At 32.0% G+C, this 25846-nt stretch overlaps 1 protein-coding gene across 1 annotated transcript; it reads left to right on the top strand.

Moving 5' to 3' along the window:
• Positions 1-11859: 11859 nt before the first annotated feature.
• LOC137827158 (uncharacterized) lies at positions 11860-15754 on the top strand. Its single transcript, XM_068633381.1, has 4 exons — positions 11860-12007; positions 15006-15109; positions 15199-15379; positions 15484-15754. Exons 1-4 carry the CDS (start codon positions 11989-11991, stop codon positions 15516-15518), a joined length of 339 nt encoding a protein of 112 aa, XP_068489482.1. The 5' UTR covers positions 11860-11988; the 3' UTR covers positions 15519-15754.
• The last annotated feature ends 10092 nt before the right edge of the window (positions 15755-25846 follow it).

Here is a 25846-nt window from a genome sequence, read left to right on the forward strand (position 1 = left end):
TGAATAATGAACAAACTCTGCAAGTTGGTGATGCTCATATTCATCATTCACCAATCCACCACCCTGGCTGATACAACCCAACTTGACAAGCATATGACCAATGACACAACAAACACTTCACAACTAGGTCAGTCATCTCAACATACAAGACCAGACCCACCAGGCCTTAGAAAAACCTCAACAGAAGAAGAACCAAACATGGACCAGAATATTAGTTGTTCTTCCTTCTAGTCTTTTCACAAGACAAGTTTATGTAAAATAAATTGGGCTCACTTACAAGTGCCAAATAAAAGAATAAGCTAGAGTAAGGTGTGCTTAGTAATTAATAAGTGCCTAAATTCAGTAATATTTCATTTTAAAATATAGACACTTATGAGTACTAATTGCTAATTTACATATAAAATAATCCTTAATTTATGAATTTATATATTTATACACTTTTATGATCTTTATTTGAATAAAATCATTTTATTCCCAAATTTGATGTTAATTGCAGGTTTCAAGGGAAGAATAGAGATTTGGAGCAAAGAAAAATTATATAAGCTAAAAGGAGAAAGATGGAAGGTCTATAATGTGAGTTGATTTTAGGATTGTGCATTTAGGTGACACTTTATATTTGTGATTGAGATTTTTTTGGCAATTAAGAGTGAAAACCTAAGGAAATTCCCCACTGGATATTAACTTAACCAAGTGGTCAAGTAGATGTGAAGGTTCATTTCACAAAGGCAAAAGGAAAAATTATAATGTGAAGATGATGACAATTATAGGTGCGGAATTAACAAGGAAAGCAAGAATGAAAGGTAATAACCGAATGGAAACAAGACAACAAAACAAGAACATATTTATGAATTGAATGGAATGACAATGGAAGGAAAAGATGAAGGAAAAGGAAGCTTATGAGAAATGGAGTTTGAGATGATGAGCACGCCACTTGGATGATGAAAAGACTCCAAGATAAATGTTGGAAGCCGCCACTTGAGAGTTCTCAAATTCTCACATGATAAGACTAAAAGACTAAGAGGACAAGCCTCACTAGCATCTCACACAAAATGTGTAGAGTAACTTTTCTCTATTTCATTCAACTTGTAAATACAATGAGGGAGGCCTCCTACTTATAGGATGAGGAGCCTTGGAAAACAAGAAAGAGGGTAGAAGGGGAAAAGGAAAAGTGGTGCGGTTTTTAGGGTGGACTTTGGTCAAAGCCGCACCATATACATAATTCTAGAAGCTAGGGTTTCCTTCCTACCCTAAAGGACTTCTCATAGGCCCATTTGTATATCTTCACCTCCTATTTATGCTATATAGGCCTACTATATGGAAATTACAGAAAAGGAAACCAACTGATGCTCAACACCGAGAGTTTGTGCTCTGCTCCTAGTAATCCTCTGGGGTATGGTGGGTGTTGAGGTCATGGTTTGGGCTTGGTCAATAGGTGCCCTCTTTCCTTGGTCCTCATCAGTCCAAAACGCACAAAAGAGAGAAAAAAGTCAAACTCAACAGCGGAGATTCTCGCTTGAGCGAGAATGCTCCAGTAAGAATTTTCATAAATTAACGCTTTACTCGCTTGAGCGAGAATGCGTTAGACAAATTGGGCTACTTTTATGTTTTATCAATAAGCCCATTAGCGCGACGCAGGAAGTCACCTAACCCTAGCAAATTAGGTTAAATAGGGGGCTAGAGGCACAACCCTAGTGTGTCAGATTGAGAGGAAAACACCATTGAGTGATTTGTAACCAATTGGGAGAATGGAATGTGCTAGAAGTATGCGTGGCTAATTCTACCCTTTGGGATTGAGAGTTATATATTCAAACTCTTATGTATTGAGGTAATATTTACATATTATATAATTCAGTTCTTGATTGATTATTGGTATTATTTTTTTGCTTCTAAATAGTTGTGACATGTTTGAGAATATTAAATCTGACCGATAGATATTTTTAGGATTCTGACCTAAACAAGAATACTTCACATATTTGAGTGCTAGAGATAGACTTGAAATGTTAATTGCTATTAACGTCTGAGCGCGACTCTGAGTTTTTTTTATAAGTATGTGAGAGATCGATATTTAAGAAACATTCTTAAGAATTTTCTATGCGAGAGATCGATATAAATAAATTTTATACGGGCATCAATTTCAATCAAAGAACTTAATATTAGCATGCTAATCAAAATACATGAGAGTGAGAGAGATGAAACCCAATCCCTATTTTTCCAATTGAAGCAATTACTCATTGATTTGTTTTCTTGTTAATTCTTGCCATTATAACAATCTTCAAACCAATTTTTTATTGTTAGATTATAAGTTAATCAGAATAATCATAAGGCCAAAGGTTTCTTGGGGTTCCCTACTTTTTGTTCAGCTCATGGGGTTGAGGTAAACCCAACAACAAGAAACAGACCAGCCATTGATTTGAAATTTATTGTGAATAATGAACAAGCTTCACAAGTTGGTGATGCTCGTATTCATCATTCACCAATCCACCACCCTGGCTGATACAATACAACTTGACAAGTAGATGACCAATGGCACAACAAACACTTCATAACTAGGTCCGTCATCTCAGTATACAAGACCAGACCCACCAGGCCTTAGAGAACCCTCAGTAGAAGAAGAACCAAACATGGACCAGAATATCAATTGTTTTCCTTCTAGTCTTTTTCACAAGACAAGTTTCTGTAAAATAAATTGGGCTCACTTTACGGGTGCCAAATAAAAGAATAAGCCAGAGTAGGGTGTGCTTAGTAATTTGGGCTTATGTCAAGTCCACCTTTCATGACATGTGCACCTAGGTTTAGGATTTCTTTGACCTACCTTCTAGAAGGTTTCTCACAAATGACAACCTACCCCTCTATCTTGCTTTCCAAGACACTCTCTCCTATAAATAGAGTGTCTTGCCTCATGTATTTCACACATTGAATTTTGAAAGTAAAGAAACTCTGTCAGGGTGTTTAGTGAGCTGAGTCTCTTATTATCTTTGGGTCTTATCTTGAGTGCACAACACCTCAAGTGGCGGTTCCATACCATTCATCTTGGAGTATCCCCTCCTCCAAGTGGCATGACAACTTCTCGTCATCCATTAGTTTTCTCTGATATCTTCATCTTTTCTTTACTTCACCATGCACCATTTCCATTCCCTCATATGAATTTGTGTTCTTCTTTTTCCCTTTTCGATTTCTATATTGTTTTCCTTTCCATTTATGCTTTTTAATTCTCACACCTCATCATCATCGTCACCTTATATTGTGTTTTTCTCTTTATCCTTTAGAAGTGAACCTTCACACTTACTTAACCACTTGGTTAAGTTCGTGTGTAGTGGGAATCTTCTTTGGATTTTTCACCATATTCTGCTTAAAAAATAAAAAACTATAAACAAAGTGAAACTCATAAAATGTGCAATCTTAAAATCACCTCACATCATGTTGTATTCAGAGCATGGTTATCTTGTGCTTAATTGCTTTTGAGTTGATTTCTGCCTTTAATTTTCATCACATTTCAATTATTTTTTTTTCTTCAAGCAATTTCAATTCTTCCTTTAAATTCTCGCCATTTACAATTTCACCTTTTTTTTATTCATTAAGCACTTTATATTCTGCTTTTGAATTATTTTGTGTCAATTTTTTTCCCTTACCTCTTTTGGGTTGAGTATTTTGTTCTTAGTGTTCTAGGAGTCTTTACATTCATTCTAATTATTTTTTCTTTTAATTATAAAGAACTAAAAACAACTAGAAATTGTTTAAGTGGTAGTTGATTTAGTTCCAAACAGAGAATTCAAGTGATCATATGAATTGAATCCCATTCTCTTTGTGAAAATTTGAAAGTGAAGTAAAAATATGCATATCAAGAATGTGGAATTATTGAATCCATAAAAACAAGGACAAAAGAAACAATTTGAGGCATTCACTTTTCAAGATAAAAATATTAAGAGGATTTTTTTATGTGGTAAATTATTTTCACATTTGTGGAACTTAATCCTTCTTACTTTTACACTTTCTAAGAAATTTAAAAACTTCATAGCTAAAAGTTTAAGTAAGTTTCTTTGAGTCTTCATAAGTGCTTTTCTTGTTTATCTTGTTAAAAGTTTTATCATCCTCTAAGTTCTAAATTGGTTTAGCTTTCTTTCATTTATCTTTTCTTGCTTGTCATTAAATTTTCTTAAAGTTTTGTTGGGGATTCTTTGCATGACCAAGTGATATGAGCTTTGACCTCTTTCACTTAAAGTGTTGCTACCAAGTGTAGACTCTTTTGTTCTTTTGAAAACCTTTCTTGAGTGATTCTACCCTTTTGTTCCATCCTTTACTAAATAGCTGAGTGATACACGTGAGTGAATGCATTATTTGTTGTTAAAAAACTAATTGTTTATTTTTTGTTGTGCACAAATATGCATCATTGATCTTCAGCGGAATCTTCCAAACTAAAATCTCCTCAAAAGACACGTCTTTTGGGGGAGCTTAAGGATAATAAGAGGAGCTTGGCCCATAAGAAAGAGGAAATGCGACAACTAATGGAAAGGATGCAAAGGCTAGAGGATACACAAGCGAGACAAAACCGCGAGAGGAGATGAGAGCCTAGAAGAGCTACAAGAAATTACATGCACTATGGAAGTAAAAAGGAAGGAGATTGGAGAGTGGAAAATTTTGAAGCTAGGCGCCATCATCAACAACCAAAGAAGACTTTACCTTTTGTAAAGTTACCTAGTTTTAATGGGAATAGTGACCCAAATGTATATCTAGGATGGGAAACTAGGAAGAGGAGATTGAGCAAAAACATGGTTTTATCTTTCTAGTTTCTTTTTTTTTCAGTTATTTAAATTTTTTATCTTTCTAGTTGTTATTTTTTTTCAGTTGTTTATTTTTGTTTATTGTATTTTATTATTTTTATTTTTTTTGCTTCAGTTGTTTAATTTACTTGTATTGTTATTGTTGAATTATTTTCAGTTTTAATTTAATTGTTGAGTCGTTTTCTAGTTTTATCTTTTCTTGAATAATAAGAACTACAATATTAAATTTGAATAATAGAAAAAAGTATTAATCAGACTTTGTGTTTGAATAATAAATAGTAGAGTGAATTAGACAAAGGTTGAATTTTTTTTATTAAATCCATATTCAAATGTGGTTGAAATTAGGATACATAAAAAATTAACAGGATGATTAATTAGAACAAAGAATGAAAAAAACATTAAGGAATGAGACTAATTAAACCAAGTGAGTGTATGAACCTTAAACAATTTTGAGAGGTTTACTGATGAATTGACAGTTGTGGTTGCTTAATTTTTATTTTATGCTACATCATAACAGAGCATGAAGATGATTGAGCCATTTGTGTTAATTATGAACTCAGGGCCAAATAGCTAACCTTTATATAAGTATAATTCGCTCTTTTATATATCCCTTTTGAGCCAATTTTTATTGTTATTATTGCACCCTAAACCTTTAATGATATATTTTCCTACCCATTGACATGTTTAAGGAAGGAGAATATAGATGCAATATATATAGAAAGGGAATGGTTGGTTCTAGTTGTTTTAGAGTTTAAATAATTCAGTTATTGGAAATAGGAATAATTTGTTCATATTATTTGAAAAAAAATCATGTTAAAATAATGAATAAGTAAAAAGAAAATGAGGAAAATTACGAAGTCAAAGAAAATGGCGATTAGATAACACATATGTACTATAAAAGACCTTAAGATTCATGTTTCTAATATGATTGTGATATGAAGATGAAATGAAAAGCAACTGTGACTTGTTAGGATTCAGTGAAATAGAGAGAAACACTTACCTATGGGCATATGAGAAGAAATTTCTTGATGAATTGTCATTTTATTGTTTTAGTTTGATCCTGGAAGTTGATTGTATCTATATTTTGCTATATTTGAAGTTGGAAGCAACATAAGTTTCTAATTTAATCTGTTGTTAAGTGAATAAAGTTGTTTTAATATTTAAATTCAAATATGGTTCAATTACTTTGCTTTAGGACAAACAAGATTTTAGGTTAGAGGGAGTTGATAAGTGCCATATTTCATAATAAAATACAAACAGTTATGAATATTTATTGATAAAATAATTATAATTTAACCCTTAATTTATGAATTTAAACATTTTTACATATTATTTTTTATTATAATACGAATAAGAACGATATATTCTCAAATTTGTGTTAATTTCATGATACTAGGGAAAAAATGAAGATGAAAGGGCAAAAGAAGAATAAACAAGATAAAAAGGGAAAGTTGGAACGCTGATTCAACTCACTCAAACTCGCCTAAGCCCAAAGCACTCTAGAGGAACTCACCTAAGCGAGCTCAATCTCGCATAAGCGAGATCACTCTAGAGAAGTTGGACTTTTTCTCGTCCAACTCGCCCAGACGAGTCCAATCATGCCCAAGCGAGAAGTCACTTAGCCTAAGCCCAACTACGTTAAATATGAGGCGTAAGGCACAACCCTAAACATCATTGGGAGAATAAAAGGTGATAAAAAAACCCTAAAGGAGGTAGCCGTCAAGGAGAAATAACTTGAATCTTCTTTTCTTGCTATCCATGCTTGTAATGGCTAACATGAATGGCTAATTCTATCCTTTGGGATTGGGAGTAATTTTTCAAACTCTTATATATTGAGGTGATATTTAAACATAATATTTTATTTTTGATTGATGATTCATATTGTCATTTTATTCTTAATGCTTTTTTTATCATGATTTTGATCCTTAGATTTGATTGAAAAGTACTTCTAAGCATCTGACCTAAATGATAATGCTTAATATATTCGAATGTTAAGAATATATTTAAAATGTTAATTGCTATCAACATCTGTTTGTAACAATAACGAGTTTTTATAAATATGCGAGAAATCAATATTTAGGAGACTATCTTAATAATTTTGTATGCGAGGAATCAATATGAATGAATTTTATATGAGCAACAATATTTAGGAGACTATCTTAATAATTTTCTTTCTTCTTCCCCTTTCATTCCTTACAAAGCAAAAAAAATCCAAAACCCCTTCCTAGAATCTGACCACCACATAATTGATTCTAGGCGAAAGATTCAAATGCTAAAATCAGAAAATGGAAGCCAAAATTACATTTCCCAAAAACCAAATTATGATTACCCATCGAACAACCTTCTTTTGCTCTTGTCCATTGTCAAAAAGAAAAAAAAAACATCACCAGAATTTGGTCCCTTAGAAACTAAATTCCAAAAGGGTTTTTGTTGCGAAAATGAAAAACAAAGGCGAAAATTTGCTTATTGGGGGAGTCGAATTATCACATTTTTATTGTAAATGATTTCATTTGGGGAAATAATCTTGGCACTGGCCCACTTAGGGAACAAATTCCTAAGTTTGTACCACTGTGGGAAATTTCTCGATTAAAGAAGAGACAAACTTGGAGTTTACAAAACATGGAGGTGCAGGAAGATGTAGTGTGCATAAGAAAAAGTCTACTTTGAAAGGGGTTAAGAACATATATAGAAGAAATAAAATCTACTTTAAAAGGGGTTAGGAATATAGATAGGTCTTTTTTGGTAACTGAGGTAGCTATTTAAGTTGAGGATATGGAGATTTTTTTTTTCACCTTATGCTCCTCGACCCAATCGACGTATATAATAGATAAAAATATTTCTATTTAAAAATTTAGTTACCTTTGTTATGTTTTTTCTCTTGCTTAGTTATCTTTTTTTTTTCTTTGACTCTTTTTCTTGTTATGTTGTTACCCTTACTATTTTTTATTGTTGTTGTCATCTCATTGTTGCTACTGTCAAATGTCACCATCAAATGTGATGATTGTGTTGTCACTAATTCTATGAAAAGTGTGAGGTTTACATTGTTTCTTTCATTTTTCTGAATTTTGCACATACTTTGGATTACGTACTCTAAAAATTTCTCATAATATAGAATTTGAAAATTTACTTTAGATTATGCAATCTGGTAGTGTTCTTTTGGGAATAGTAACTTTTGGATTCAGGAGAGTATTTTATATTGCACAATTTGAAAGTTTGTAAAAAATACTTATGAATTGTGCAATCTATTTTTTTTTTTCAAAATTGTATTTTGGATTATGTAATATGAGAAGACAATTTTGTATTTTGGATTATGTAATAAAAAATCGGTTCTAAATGTCAAATAACTATTTCAAATTGTGTAATTGATAAACTTTTCTTCAAGTTCTGGATTTTACAATCTAAAACAATCACTTTTGTCATGTGAATTGCATAATTTAAGAAGTTTCCATCTTGCCTAACCTAAAAAAATATGTGGAATGCCTAATTTAGATATAACTTTAAACCATAAATACAAGACAATTTGAAATCAAAACCTAACATATCAAATTCTTGTCGACCTTCAAACTTCACATTATAATCTTCAACTGAATCTCAACTAAACCATAAATAATAGAAAGCAAAAAACACCCATGTATGATACGAACCACCATAAATGTAATGATAAAACTTTCTTCATTATCATTTAATACAAGAATGTCAAAATGCGAATTGACAAATTTATGGAGCAAAGGAAGAACTTATAGAGGTGTTAAAAGTAATACCTTGAGAATTGATGGAATCGGGGGTGTGTCTTCCTACAACCCTACGTTTTTCTCCCTGTACCTTTACATTCATGTGCATTCACAAAATTATCCATGGCAATGCAAACCAGCCTCACCATCCTTCTTTCTTATCTACAGTTTGGTGCACACTTGAGATAAACCCCATCATTCTCCTTAATAGTCATTTTAAGGTTCTAGTTAATATTGACCTCTAACTTGCCAATTGAATCAAGAAAAAATTGATTACGGAACACCCCACTTGAGAATCCATTTTCCCCCTTACAGATTAAGCATTTCGTGATGCATTTTGTTAGAAATATAGGCCTTAAACAAGAGGGGGTGAATTTTTTATGAAATATTTTCGCAAATATTGAAATAGACTAAAGGAAATGTAGAATCAATCAATTAGAAATCAGATCAGCCAATTTGAAAACTGTTTTTAATGATTGCAAAAAATCAACCGGTTGTTTTTGCGAAACAATCGGTTGTTTATATCAACAATATTGAAAATCAAAGAAAAAGTAGTTTTAAAGAGTGTAAGGATACAGAGATTAATAGAGAATGTTTATACTGGTTTACTCTTTATCAAGAGCTACATCTAGTCCTCAACAACCACTGAGAAATCACTAAGTAATCAAACCTTGATTACAAACAACACACCAAAGTGGTGATCTTGAACCCTTCAAGAACACACACCACCTTTGGCAAATACCACACAATTTTCAGAACAACCTCTGAAACTGCACAACACCAATTTACACAAAATTACAGTAATTAAGAAAGAAAGGAATGGAGTACACCTCAGTATAATCACAGATTAAAGCACAGTGAATACATGACAATCCTATTCCACACTCGAGAATGATCCAAAGCTCTTTGAAATCTCGAGAAACTAATTTGAATGATTTCTCTTAGTTGATTAAAATCCAGGAGCGTAAAATAACTTATTTAAACTCCAAACAATTGGTCAAAGCATTTAATACAAGATCCAAAATCAGTTTAAATCATTTAAAATAGATTAAAGTCACTTAACAAAATTCTGTTAAGGTTTTTAGAAAATCAATCGATTGAAGACACGAATCAACCGATTTAATTGGTTTGACAACAAAGTCAATCTTTTTCAAATCCTTTTCAAAAAAACACTAAGTGTAAAACAACCGGTTGAATCGACATTTCAATAGTTTGAATTTTCACTTTCTTTAGAAAACACATTTTTTTCAAAAGGATTGAAATCAAATAACCTTGGATCATTACAGAGAGTGGATTAAAATATTAACAAATACAAATACATCTAGACACACACACAACCAGCAACAAGGATCTTCATTCATTCCACTTGGACTTGGAGACATCAAAGCACCTTTTTCAACACATTTTTCTCTTTTGGATTACCTGTTATGTACGTGAACCCGATTTCTGAAAACCTTTATGTTTGATATCTCAAGCTACTAAACTAAATATGTTTGATGAAGCCATAAGCCTTGAAGAGAAGACTTGCTGCCTTATGATAGTCTAGGTAACTTAGTTTAGTGTTTGTATCTTGATTTATCTTCTATCACAAGCATATGATGAAGGGTCCAAGCACAAACCTTTTTTAAAAGATTTAAACTGTTTTACTTACTAAAAGGTTTTTTCAATCAATTAAAAGTGCCTTTAACTAGTGAAAATTTTGTTTCCTGACACATTGTAGCTTTTTCAATTGATCGAATCTGCTTTCAATTGGTTAAAATTGTTTTTACATGAAAAGTACAGTTTTTAAATTTTTTATTTGAAGAAACAATCTGTTAAATTTTCTCTGATGGAGTTTATCTCTAAAACTGTTTTGAGTTAGTTTTGTTTCCATTTTCAGTTTTAACTACTTAAAATCTGTTATTAACTAAGTGTTTTTGGAGAAATCAACTTGTTATTTCTCTTTCAACCTGTTATTTTCTTAACAGTTTTCAAAATTGATTTGTATTTTGTTTATGTTTTGAATCTATAAAAGGAAGGCTTGGTTTCTGATTTGAGTATCTCTTCACTACACACATACCTACTTGTTTTCAAGCTTGAGAGAATTATGAGTGAATTGGTTTTTGGAGAGATTTTAAGGAGAGTTCTTGGTGCTTTCACTTTCATCACTTGCTTGAGGTCAAGGATTCATCAAAGTGTTGTTGTTTGGAAGTCCCTATTTGAGTCTTTTGAATATGCAAAAAAGGTGTTTTCGTTTCATATCACTTCTATTTTGTATGTTTGTGCTGTATTACTTCTAAGAGAGTGTTTCTTAAAGTCTAGCACTGCTGTTATAGGGTTTTATAGGATGTGTTTGTAGTTATTGCAATGTTTAAGAGCTGTTCTTAGTTGTCTTTGTGTAAAAAGATACTTTTGGTTTAGTGAAATCCATCTTAGTGTGATGTGAGATTGAATGTAGCTCATTTTGAGTGAACTCGTATAAATCTTTGTGTTCTTTAAGTTTTCTTTTCCTACACACTTTCTTTTGTGTATAAAATTGTGCTTAGTGGTATAAAATACAACCTGTTATTTTACAAATTAATGAATTGTTTTTTCATTTGTTGATTCTGTTAACAAAAATTATTTAATCTGTTAACTGGAAAGATAGTTTGCTCATTTTTCTTAACTTAGACTTGAATCAAAATTTCAATCTATTCTTTTGAGTTTTAATATGAGTGACTTAAATTGATATCAAGAATTATTGCTGTTCAAGAATAATGTGATAAAATTTATTTTAAGTGGATATCTTGAAACTGCTTTTGAATTTACTTAAGTGAAAATATTAATTTGTTGTTTCTAGAAATAATCTGTTGATTTTTTGATGGTAGTATTTTGTTATGAAGATTTCAACCAATTATTTCATAAAATAATTAATTATTTTTTTCTGTCAGGATTGAATTTTTTTGATAGTTACAAAAATTATCCTAAATACAATTCACTCTCTTTCCTTTTTCCCTTTGTAAACTTAACTCCAACCAAACTTAACTCCAACCAGGTCAACACTTTAAACACCATAACCACCCTTAACTCTTAAACACAACTCATTGTTTACCTCCAATTACCAACGTGGCCTTCCAAAATGCACCACCACCTCCACCATAGCTCTGCTGACCTCAACGTACCTGCACCAACGATCACAATAACGCTGCCCTTTGAAATAAAACTGAAAAGGTTAATTTTAGTATTTTGAAAATTATAGGGATGCAGGAAGAAACATTTAGGGGTACCCAAAGAAATATCCATGGAATTGTAGGGGCCGTGGGTAGACACTCGTTGGGTCCGGCCCGTGTCAATACAAATGACACCTACATTTATTGTCAACCAATAAAAACAAGACACGTGTGAAAATTGCGTTGGGGCTAGAATTGACCTTGAGTCTAGAAGAGCGTTGATTTTAACAAACTATAAGAACAAATTGAAACCCAATTCCCCTTTTCCGTTCAATTGCAGCAATATTCTCCATGGCTTACGTTGAGCGAGGTATCTTCCTCTTCTCAATTCTTATTCATATCAATTTCCTTTTTATCTGATTTATGTATTTATTATTTTCGTATTTCCCTATGTTCAGTTTCCGATTCATCGGTGACACTTGCATTTGTAGAACCTATAATATCTTCTTTTAGATCCAATACTTTCTTTTTAATTCTGTTTTAGTTTTTGAAACAAGCTTCCTAATTCTGAAATCTCAGAATTACTTACTTTCGATGATTGCTGACAACCTTATATTTTCAGAATCATACTGATCGGCTTTCCTTTTTTCCTTTCAATAATTTATCAATGAAGTTTTATCTTTCTTTTTTCTGATTTTTCATTAAACGTGTTTATGGTGGCGTAGTATAATATAGTCTGGTGTGAAATCACTTATTTTTGTATCGAATGGTGAAAAAAGATGTACGCGACATAGTTATGGTTGATCAAACGGAACTAAATTGCTGAAACAAACAAGTAAAACAGGAATCTACTAATCAATTGATGTATAGAGAATAGGTTAATCCTGCTTTGAAGCATGACTACTTCATTTTTTCAAATGTAACATATACACATCAGATACCAAAAGTACATGCTGGGTGTATATAAGTACTTGTCAAAATTCTTTTTTAGAACATTTATATGGTAATTTGATCCCCCTTCCCCCAATGTCAGTTTTCCAGATTTATTTCCTCTCATTTTCTCATGCTTGTTTCTCTATTTATCATTCTATCCTTGCTTGTGAGATGCGAGATACTAGTTTGTTAGATGTTTTGACTATAACATACTAATATTTTATACTCTTCAGTAGCATACCCATACCTTTAAATTTTAAAAAAATGCTCGATTCTGTATCGTTTCCGGGTACTGGTACCATAACTGTTTTCATGCAAGATAGTTGTCCAGTTTCTCTGAAGAACTGATGGAGCTCAACTCTTCCACGAGGGATTGTGATCAGTTTCATTTTCTTGTTTTCCATCACATTAGCTCCAAATGTAACTAGTAATGTCAGTAATGCAGAGATAGTATCTGTTGCCGAGGCGGTTGTTATAATGAAAGTGAAAACTACGTAGTGGAGTTGCTGGAGTAAATAACAGTTACTACCATTTAGAGGAGGTCATTTGGTGTTATTGTTGGTGAATCAAGGGTGTGTCATTTCAATTTGAATTGGATCAATTTCTTTTTATCTGTTTCAGAGGCATTGGTGAATCATGAGCTTGTCTTTTTCGATTACGTATTTGTGCCACAACGAAGAATGATTTCTCATCTTCTCATTCTTTTGTACATTTGTTATCTAGAAAACGTGTTGGAGAAAATTATGGAATGTAGTTCTAAACAGCATAATCATTGTTGAAGAATCCACATTAACTAGAGATAAGGTTAATTCAGAATATATAAGTGAGCACAAACCTCACTTTATTCGATCGGTTTGTGACAAACCTCACTTTATTCGATCGGTTTGTGACGTTGAGTTAGACTTAAATACCACTTTCTTAATATGGTATTATAGCCATTTAGAGCCTATCCTTATTAAATTTGTTGGGTATATCGTGTCACGCCCAATTTGGTTTTTCCTAGTCCACGCTAGAGATGTACAGTCCTGAGCATGAGAGGGTATGTTGAATAACCTATATTGACTAGTGATAATGACAAATCATAATATATAGATGCGTGCAAACCTTGCCTTATTAAGTTGGTTTGTGAGGTTGAGTTTTGCTTAAATTCCACTTTCTTAAGAATTATGTTATCTTTTATTGCAAAACATGTTATCAAATTAATGAACTATTTTTATATATTAACATATGACGTAAATATAAATTTTGATAGATATACAAATGAGGTACAAAGCAGTCGTTTTCTTTTGCACTGGGTACATATATTCAAGGATAGATGTAAAAGATTTTGCTCCCTTTCCCATTTCTTGCTTGTAGATCTTTATTTTACCCATTTTTTATTGCGTTTTATACAAAGATTGCTGTAATATTTTCATAATTAGCCTAGATGCTTGTGACTGAAAATATACTTGCTTGAAATGGCCAAATTTGTAGTTGAAGTTATTGATCAACTTGAAAAATAGAAATTTGATGGAAAAGTTATTGGCCAAATTCCTAGTGAAAGCTACTGATATATCTTTTAATGCTTATTCTCTTGTTTAATGTTGTTTCTTTCCCTGGTTTGGATGGATTGTAATTCTATCTTATGTTCTGTGATGTTTAGCTTGATGTTATTATTTTTTTATTGCTATTGCTGCCTGATAAGAAAGCATTACTGATTGAAACTTTAGAGTGAAACTATGGTAGTGTTTGGCCTGACTTTTTTTGTAGCTTGAAAAGTACCTTAATAAAAATTGAAGTTTATAGATGTATGGTAATTCTATAATCCTTTGAGTATAACTTAAAATTTCTTGGATGATTAGATTTTTGAAATACAGAAGAAAATGGAGCAGAAACCAAAAACTCTCCTAAAACTAGCTTCTCTAAAAGATCCTACTTAAAGATTTTTCATTAATTTTTTTTGAAAGTTTTTTTCTTAAAATTCTGTTGGTCTAACTTTTTCTTTTAAGGGTAACAACCCAAAATAAGCTCTGGACTAACATTACTTAAGGTCACTAGCTATTATGTGGTTCCTTTGAAACTAAATATCTGGAATATTATTGTACTGCTTTTAAATGCGTAGACAGTTTTTTGGCTTGTGTGATGGATCGAAAAGAAATCTGTTGTAGGCCCTATTTGTATAACTGAATGCTTTTAGGACAAAGAACTATGTAATTAAAATGAATTGCACTTATATAATTTAAAATCAACTTATACACTTCTACTTTTATAGAAGTAATCTAACATCTTCAGAAGTTGAGGTGTTCATTTTGATTTTATATATTTGAATTGTTTTGCCTTTCATTTTACTGTAAACTTTTTCAAAATTGGGACTTAAGAGGATTTCTTTCTTTATACTTAAATGATTATATGTCTTCATATTGATTCTTAATGGGAGCTTGATGCATTTTGTGCAGGTGTTGTCAAATCAAAGCGATCAATATGGCGGCTTAAAACAATCACAGATTTTTTCTGGGCCATTGTTAACTTCATTAGCGTCTTTTTTGCAACAATGTTCTCGGTAACGTTTCTTGATTCACAGAAAAGAATTTAAGGAATATGTGGTTATTGTATAGAATTCATGCATGCTCATGATGTTTCACTCTTTAGATGGAAAAATCAGATGCCTATAGAAAAGGTGCTGTCGGCAAAAAATGGGATGATGGTGCTCCTGGAGGAGGACCTGGTGGTGGTGGTGGCGGCGGACCATACGGTGGTGGTCCACGAGGCCCTCCTCGTGGGGGTCTTGACAATGTCCGTGGTCTAGATAGTATAAGGGGACGTGATCATAGTAAGTTTATTATTGTTTACATTGCTTTTAATCTTTAGTTATTTAGATATTTATTTTTCCTTTGTAGTTTTCGTTTGCTAAAGATATCTTCTGTGCACTTACAGATTCACTTCCTGCCTGTGGCTCCTGCTGTGGCTAAGCGTTAGAGATCTAATTTGTCTATATATGCCTTGTATGTTACGGTTCGTATCTGATGTTAAACTCGTGTAATATGTAAACATTGATAAGAGTTTCAAGCTTTATATCTGGGCGTAGGTCGAAATAACAAAATTGTACTATTGTTGAATGTTAATAGTTTTTATATGACCATTTACTAGTAACATATGTACTTCTACAGAACTTTTCTTCCGTTATGAGCTTGGTTTATGGATTAAAGGTGTTATCAGTAGTTGAGTAGAATTTTGTTTTTGTTTGTAAAACAATGCACACGGTTTTCTCATATTTTTAATGTGAAACTAGACTTGTTTGGACGAAATTTTTTAAATACTTGTAAAAAATAGAAATAGAAATTTCTATCAATTTATATAAAGTTAACAGAAGCTTTTCGTGTAATTTTTCAAAAATTTTACTTTTAACCTGTATACAAGTTATTTTGGTTAATAAAAAAGTTATTTATAATTTTATTATTTTTTTGAAAATGTATATGCAAAACTTTCTTGAAACAGCTTTATATTATGACCTGTTATGTCTGACTTCTAATAAAGTGAATAGAATTGTATGTATTTAATTTAACTTGTTTTAGAAAATAATTCTTTATCTTCAATAAGACATTATTTATGCTTTTAAGTTCTGTTAATTAGGCATGTACTTTAAAATTAATAGGTGAACGTTTCGTCTAGACTTGTTTGTGTTGAATAGGAATTTTTGGAAGAAACTTTACTTAGGCCGTGCAGGACTAAACTTCATAGCTATTGCATTCTGTACTCCCATATTTTGAAGCTGCACCCATAAAAATTGAAAATTTCAATTTTATCTTTTAAAAATCTGTATTTTGAATTGTATAATAAAAAATGAAAGTATATATTCTAGATTTGTAATATGTATTTTAAATTATATAATTAAAAAGATGTAATAAAAAGTTTATTTATTTTTTTTAAAAATTGTATTTTAAATTTTACAATCCGAAATGAAGGTACCTATTCTAGATTTATAATATATATTTTAGATTATATAATTTAAAATACATATTTTTATTCTGAAATATAATTTGTATTATAATATATATATATATATATATATATTTAAATATATAATTTGAAATACATATTTTATATTTCAAAATATATAATTTTAAATATATTTTTTTGAAATGTATAATTTAAAATATATATTTTATTAAATTTGTAACAATTTTTTAAAGTTTTGTATATTATGTTAGATAATATTATTTTTTTTAACATAATTTTTTAATAAATAGTTCATAAATTAAGCACATAACATGATTGTTATAAACCATTTAATGTTTTAAAGTAAGTAAAAAAAAAAAAAAAAAAAAAAAAAATATATATATATATATATCGTTTGAATTTTGGTATAAATATTTGGATTAGTATTTATAATTGAAATTTAATTTTTTTTATAAAAATAATTTGGAAATCCAAATTCAGATATTTGAATTATGAAATAAATTGAATTATAGTATAAACAAAAAATTCATGTTTTCTAAAAAATTAACATAATATTAATATAATAATATGTAAAATAACTTGAGTATTATATAAATATTAAAAAATATAATAAAATTATAATTTAATAATATAAAAAATAAAGATAATATAATACATAAATTCTTAACATTCAAAATAAATTTACCTATAATACTTTAATTAAATTTGGAAATATTATATCCATATATATAAAAAGATGGGTTTGGTATACATGTTGGAGAGATAGAGCTTCCAAATAGTTAGATTAAAAATTTGGATCTTTTAATTTTTAAAATTCAAAGAAAATGGAAATCTGATATGGAAATATTGTAAAATATGAATCAAAATTAAAAACAATTTAAATAAATGATTTTTTAATGAATTAGAACAGTGCAAAAATGGAACACTTTGACTAAACTAGATTTTTTATCACCCTTACTTACAACCTAATTATTGAATATATTAAAATAATAATCACGGTAAATAAATAATAGATATAAAACAAGATAAATTACTCATAGAACAAGCATGTTTCTAATATGGGACTCACGATGTGATAATACAAATAATTGATTTTTTTTTCGTCACACGAAGTATGTATGTGTGTGAAATAGGTGTGAATCAGTGCATGTATCCAATTGAACACGCAAATGGATGTGTAGCCAGTGTCACACTTGTAACAAGGTGAACGACAAAGTGTAATCAGCTATCATCTATGACAACCACAACACCTCTTTCAAATGATAGGGGAGGTTGAGGAACGATATGCTCTAATCCAAATTGCTGGAACACACGCTCTGACAAATGACGATATGAACACGTCGATCTTTGTCTAGCATTGTCTTGAGATGCATCACCTCTAGTCTAAACCATAACTTTACTTAATAATTTTGTTATTAATAAATTTTTTTAAAAAAATAAATACATTATGAAATGTGCATTTTGGGATTTTAGATTAAAAAATCATTATGAAATGTACAATTTAGAATTTATTTCTGAATATGAAGATGCATTATGGAAATTCACATTCCAGAATATGTTAATACATTATGGATTGTGTATTATGTAATGTATTTATAGATTTGGAAATACATTCCAGAATGTGTATTTTCGAATGCATTTCTAAATCCAGAAATTCATTTCGGAATGTGCATTCCAAAATATACACAAAGCTTCAAAATAAGTTATGGATTATGTAATCTAGAAATTTTTTGTATCACTGAATTCGAAATAAACCAACAACAATGATGTACTGGTTGGGGGTCGGGTAAGCCACGTCACTCTACATCATTGACCGACCAACCAGGTAATATCGACCACATTAAAGGACAAAATACAATAAATGACAAGTAAGAAAACATCATATAAATCAGGGTAACCTCCCAACAAATCCAGGCCCCACCCCGCCAAATCTGGGTGATACCTCGAGAAATCAACTAATACCAATTTCTTGAAGATATGCCCTAGATACGACCCATGAAGTAAATAACCCACTATCAAACACTATAAATAGGCCTTCTACAGAGAAGTAAGATATGCTTTTATCTGTTTTACATCATATACTCTCAATCTAAAGTACTTACTTGATCGTCGAAGAACCTTCTGCAGGTTTACTCACGACCAAGTGTTGAGGTGCTGAAGTGTTGAAGTATCAAGGAGTGAAAGGGTTGGAGAACTGGAGTGTGAAGGAGGGAAGACCGACTAGAAGGGAGTGGATACGAGAAAAGCGATTGAAACCAACAACAATTGTTATTGGCAATATCAGGTTTTATATAGGCCTACTTTGTCTATACAAGTATAGTTGGCGCTTACCGTGGGGTCGAGATAAAGTCAAAGCAAGCAACAATGGTTTCAATGAGACAGATGAAAAATGACAAGATGCTAGAATCAAATCAAATTGCTATGTTCCAGGCTCTACAAAAAGAGATTGAACAAATGCGTCAAAAGAACAACGAGGAGGTCGTCCACAGTCGAAAGAATGAAGAGGAGATACAAGTCCTTAAAGAGCAAAATGAGGAGATGAGGCAGCGACTAGCCGATCCCATACCCGGTGGGCATGGTCAGCGAAGGCAACCTTCTCCTCAGAGAAGCGAGCACACACAAAATCAGAACCAGGAGAGAAGAGTTATAGCCCAAACTCAGACTTATCAGTCTTCTAGAAGATGATCTGAAAAGACACCCCTTCACCGATGAAATCATGGAAGCACAACTCCCTCCTAATTGGAAGAGACTGAGTATTGAGAAGTACAAAGAACCACATATCTGAACGAGCATATTAATATGTACAAAACACAAATAAGCCTTTACACATCAACAAATCAGTGTGGGAAGAGTACCCATGCATAAACAATTCAAACACATTAATCTTTTATTTGACCGTTGATAGAATTTCTTTTTCTAGTTTTTCTAGCATTTGAAATAGAAAATTAAACTTTTTTTTACGTTTAGTTATCTTTTAAAAATAATATTATGAGAAAATCATGGTTGTTGAATGTTTTATACTAAAGTTTCTTACAAAATCTCCGATGAGTAGTTTTATAGGATTTCTTTCAGTTTTTCGATAATTCGAAACCATATTTTCCATATTTAGTTTATCTTTTAAAAGTAATATTCTCAGGAAACTATGCTTTCTTTGAATGTTTATTTAGTTTAGTTTCTTATAAATTTTGTTCAAAAGTTGAAAATCTAATTTGTCTAAGTTAAAATAAAAAAAATCATGTTATTTAAAAAAATATATAAAATTATCATTAATATTTTGTACTTGTAAACTTTGTTAAATATGTTTTAAAAAGAGAAACACTAGTGCATAAAAGGTTAAAAACAACAGATATTTTAACTATAAAATGGAGGCTTTCTAGCCGCCTTTGATTGGCTTTAAACTAGACGGGGGGGGGGGGGGGGGGGGGAGGGGGGGGGTTGAATTGTTTAAAGAGGGTTTTCGCAAACTTTTAAAATAAGAATGAAATTATCACAAGAAACAATTGATAAGAAATTCAGTTTGCCAAAACAACAATAAAAACAGTAGTACTAGAAAAACAATCGGTTGTTTCACAGAAATAATCGGTTGTTTATACCAGCAAACAACAAACAAAACTGAAATTAAAGCGTTAGGGATAGAGAGATTGCACACAAATGTTTATACTGCTTCACTCCAAACCCAGAGCTACATCCAGTCTTCTCAGAAACCTTGAGGAAATCCACTAAGCAATCACACTTTGATCACTTACACCACAACCAAGAAAGTGACCTTGAACACCTCAAGACACACACTCTTCTTGGCCAACACACCAACACTAAGATTGCTGATCTTGATCCCCTCAAGAACACACAACCAATCTCAGCAAACACAGAAACGAAACTTGTTTCACAGAGTACAAGGATTACACTTGTTAAAGAAGATAATCTGAAATCAATACAAGCATAATCATATTCCACAAACTTTGATCAATCACAAACTATTAGCAATCTCAACTCTTTGAAAAACTCAAAAACTCTTAGCAAAAAACTTGTCAAAGATTTATTCTCAAATCTGTTTTTCTGAATTTATTCAAAGATGTAGTTTGTTATCAAATCTTAACAAACTCTTAAATTGCATTAAAAAATTGGTCAAAGCATTTAATGACTGGAGCGTAAGCAGTTAAATCATTTAAAGCTCAGTCAAAGATAAAACAGTTTTTCTGTTATGGTCCCAAAACAAACAATCGGTTGTTTCCTTGAATCAATCGGTTGTTTTGGTTCTAACAGCTTAACCATTTGAAAAACAGTTTTCAAATCTTTTCTCAAAACATCTAAGTATAAACAATTGTTTGTTTCGACAAAACAATCGGTTGTTTTAACTTAGTTTGAAAACATTTTACTTTCACAAAGATTGAGAATGCCTATGCTTTAGATTCGATCAAGGGGTGGATTACAACACTCAAACTACCCCAGAACTAGACTAAACCAGCACAGCAACAACAAGCACAGCCAAGGCTTCAACATCCTTCAAAGGGTTTGGATTCTTCAAAGCTTGAACACCACTTGGTTCAACAATCTCCCCCTATTTGATGAAGACAAATCCTTGATGCTTGTGTTTTACCTAATTCAATCTGAACCAGTTCTTGCAAGATACAGTTTTGAACAAAGCATTGAACTTCTAATATTTGGTTAGCACAGATATAAGATTTAAAGATCAGAGCTAAATATCATAAACAAATATTACTCATCCAAACTGTTTTAACAAAAAAATAAATAAATTTAAACACAACATATATATCTCCCCCTATTTGTCTTCACATCTAGACAAAAAGAAGAGATAAAACAAAATATTGTTTTGATTACATCAGAATTAAAGCAGTAACAGCAGAAGGAAAGAAAATTTAAAACACCAGATATAACCACCAAAAACAATTAGTTGTTCTGATAATTCAACCGGTTGTTTTTCTTCATTCATCATCATCAGCAAACTGAAGATCAAAGATTTGGTTCTGGACAACTTCAATCTGTTCATCTAGAGTCATGAAGCGTGCATCCATGTTGTCAAACCTGTTTTCAATCCTCTGGAAATTACTAATACAAAGATCATGGAGGTTTCTTTGATTGTCAGCAAAGCTATCAAGCCTATTCATCATGAGTCTTTCAAAAGGAGACATGGTTTGCATCCTTTCTTCTTGATTTCTATCACCAGCACTTGGTCCAGTATCTTGATAATCTTCAGGTGGATCTTCATGTTGAACATCCATATCAGCAGGTTCATCTTGTTCTAGATCAACAACACCACTAGATAAGGCACCAAGGTCACCATCCTTACTAATCCATTTGCCACCTACTTTGGTAAAACCCGTTTTGCTGAGTGATCCATTGTTCAACTCTTGAGTTGACTTGACCAACTCAAAAGTTTCATCTTCAAGGTTCACTTCAAAATAGAGTAGAAATTTAGATACCAAAACAGCATATGGATAGTGATAGTCACTTAACCTCATAGCCTTTTGCATGTGCTCTTTGATGATGTGGATCCAATTGATTTTGATCTTCTTCATGATGCAGAAAATATATACCAGATCTTCCTCAGTAAGAACAGAATGATTACCCCCCCTTGGAGTTAGAATCCAAGTCACAATGAGAGCAAGCAATCTTTCATCAAGCTTTAGACCTCCAACCGAGCATGTTCTCACTTGAGCATGTTGATTCTTCAAGCAACTCTTGTAGTATTGGATTTTGTTAAAATCCTCCACTACTCCAAGATTTCCTTTGTTGATTCTAAGGTCAGAGAACTTGAGACCAACAACAACAGTCCATACTTTATGAGTTATCTCCATTTCTACACCTTTCACATGAGAAACTAGATTGTTTCCCTCAAACTTTAAATTTGTGTAGAACACCCTTACCAAATCTGGATAAATGTTTCCCTTTATCTCCAGGAATTTTTTGAGAGATTGATTCTTGAGCAGCCTTCTTACATTGTCAAGCTTTTGACTTTTTAGCCAATCAAAGCATACAACCTTGGGGTTGTTTATCTTTTTGATACTTGTTTCATACCTATACCTCTCAATAAGATCATTGTCTCTAGAAAACCAGCCTTCTAGCCTTCCTCTAGACCTTACAGCCCTGGATTTGACTCTCTTTGAGGTGGGAGGAGTTGATTCCATGATGGCAGAGAAGAAAACATAGAAGAGCTCACTTCACAGATTTTTGCAAGAGATGTTGCAATTGGTTGTTCATGTGAAAGAGATCAGCTGCACCAGATTTTATAGAAAAAAAATCAATTAACATTCAATTTTATTTAGTGGGTACCTGATTTTCAGAGAGAGAGGACTTGACTCTGCCCTGCACAGAAAACGTCAGAAAAAGCTGAAAATCACATGGTCTTCACATGTGATCTTTGACTAGTCATTAAGGCTCTTCCAAGATTTTAGAATATATTCCTTTATGACTGTTGTAACTTCTCTCTAAACGTGATCAACTTTCAATCACAGGTTCTTTGACCAAGATTCTCTCTTTGAATTGATCTGCAACGGATAGAAATTCAAAATAGCAATTAAAAATATTTCTTCACAGTGCTGTCAGACCTAAAACAATCGGTTGTTTTTCTGCAGTTGTTAAAACTGATTTTGAATTTTAACTATGAGCAGAAAACGTTCAAAGCAAATGATATTAAGCATATTAAAAAGATTTTTATCCATGAGTAAGAACTATAAATCACAAATTAAGAACAAGTAAAGGAAAGTCTTATCCTAATGTTAATTCTTCAATGAGCCATGTGCTTTATGGTCAAGAAGCCTCTTTTCACTGTTGAGGTCCTTTGGACAGATGCATAACATTGATCCAGCTTCAATGATTGTCTTTTTCTTCCAAGAATTTGATCACATGACTTAGTCCTTCACACTTCTTTAGAATGTGGGTCCCTTCACAAATGTGGGTCCAATAGATTTCTTTTTCTCACTTGGAACCTCACATCCTTTCGGAATCCATTTCATGTAGCCTCTAGGAACATAGAATTTTCTTATTTTGCAGAATCTAACTGAATGGCCTTTTTTCATGCAATAAAAGCATGTAACAACCGGTTGTTTCGATTTAACAATCGGTTGTTTCACTGGCTTTCTTAATTTTTTTTTGAAAACTTATCTTGTTGGTTCTGTGGATTGAAACCCAAACGAGCCTTTCCAAAAACATAGCTTTGAGATGCCAAGACATTCTCAAAGTTATATTTTCCCTTTGGAAGCTTGTCCACAGTTTCAACAAGGTAGTGAACATTTTTCTCAAGATTTTCACAATTTTCGCAAATGAGAGTGTCACACTTGCAAAAAGCATTTTTGAAATGGTTTTCCAGATTTTTTAAATCATTTTTAGATTTTTCAATCTCATCTTCAAGTGATTTCACTCTCTTTTCTAGCCAGCTGTTAAAATCTTTCAATCGGTTGTTTAAAAGAACCAATCGATTAGCTTCATCATGAGTTTCTTGAAAAGCTTCAAGTAATTCACTGTAATTTTGTTCATTCAAGGAAGCACATGAACTTACCTCACTTGAGCTGCAAGATTCATCATCATCTTTAGCAGCCAAGCAGATGTTTGCTTTCTCATCTTCACTTAATGAAGAACTTGATGATGACACCTCATTTTCATCCCAAGCTATGTAGGCTCTTTTTGTCTTGCCTTTCTTTTCCTTGTAGCTAGACTTTTTCTCCTTGCTTTTGTTTGGACAACATGCCTTTATATGACCTTGCTCACCACAACCAAAACAAGTATAGTTATTGGAATTAAAATCATTGGATTTCTTGTTTCTATACCTTTCTTTGTTGTTGTCTTTGTTGTGGTTTCTCTTTAGGAATTTGCTGAACTTTCTTGACAGCAAGCTAAGGTTTTCCTCATCACTTTCATCACTGGATTCTTGTTTTCCTTTGTGCTTGGAAGCTTTTAAGGCTATGCTCCTTGTGTGCTTGTCTTCACTCTCTTGAACATTGAGTCTATTCATCTCTAACTCATGTTCCCTAAGCTTTCCAAACAAAGAAGCAACACTTAATGATGTTAGATCTTTAGATTCGGAAATAGCAGTTACCTTGGGTTGCCATGCTCTATCAAGACATTTCAAGATCTTGATGTTCAACTCTTCTTTATCAAAGGTCTTGTCAAGACTCATGAGATGATTGATGATGTACGTGAATCTTTTTTGCACCTCAGCAATTTTTTCTCCTTTAACCATTATGAACATCTCATACTCTTGGATTAGAGCATGCTTCATAGCTCTCTTCACCTCATTTGTTCCTTCATGAGTGACTTCCAAAGTGTCCCACATTTCTTTTGATGATTTGCATTGAGAGACAAAACTCATCAGAATTTAAAGCAGAGGTTATAATATTTTTGGCAATGCAATCGAATTTGGCCTTTTTGCTTTCTGCATCAGTCCAATGAGACCATGGCTTCTCAATGACAGATCCATCCTTTTCAAACTTTGGGACAAAAGGACCATTTTCAATTGCATCCCAAATTCCTTTGTTAAGTGATTCCATAAATATTTTCATTCTCACTTTCCAATACAAGTAGAATCCTATTCCAGCACTTTGATCAATCACAAACACTTAGCAATCTCAGCACTTTGAAAAACTCTCTTAGAAAAACTTTGTCAAAGATTCTTAATTCTTAAATCTGTTTTTCTGAATATATTCAAAGATGTAGTTTGTTATCAAATCTTAACAAACTCTTAAATTGCATTAAAAGATTCGTCAAAGCATTTAATGACTGGAGCGTAAGCAGTTAAATCATTTAAAGCTCAGTCAAAGAAAACATTTTTTCTGTTATGGTCCCAAAACAAACAATCAGTTGTTTCCTCGAATCAATCGGTTGTTTTGGTACTTAACAGTTCAACCATTGAAAATAGTTTTCAATCTTTTTCTCAAAACACCTAAGTATAAACAATCGGTTGTTTCGACAAAACAATCAGTAGTTTTTACTTAGTTTGAAATCATTTTGTTTTCACAAAGATTGAGAATGCTAATGCTTTAGATTTAATCACAGGGTGGATTACAACATATAAACTACCCCAGAACAAAGCTTAAACCAGCACAGCAACATCAAGCACAACAGAGGCTTCAACATCCTTCAAAGGATTTGGATTCTTCAAAGCTAGAACACCACTTGGTTCAACAATCTCCCCCTATTTGATGAAGACAAATCCCTGATGCTTGTGTTGTACCTGATTAAATTTGAAGCAGTTCCTGCAATAGAACTTTGAGCAAAACATTGAACTTACGATATTTTGTTAGCATACAGATTAACAGTTAAAGATCAAAACACCTAATATCAGAAACATATTACATAACCAAAACTGTTTTATCCACTGAAAACG

This window comes from Phaseolus vulgaris, chromosome 8 (assembly GCF_000499845.2).
Source record: "Phaseolus vulgaris cultivar G19833 chromosome 8, P. vulgaris v2.0, whole genome shotgun sequence".
Lineage (NCBI taxonomy): Eukaryota > Viridiplantae > Streptophyta > Magnoliopsida > Fabales > Fabaceae > Phaseolus > Phaseolus vulgaris.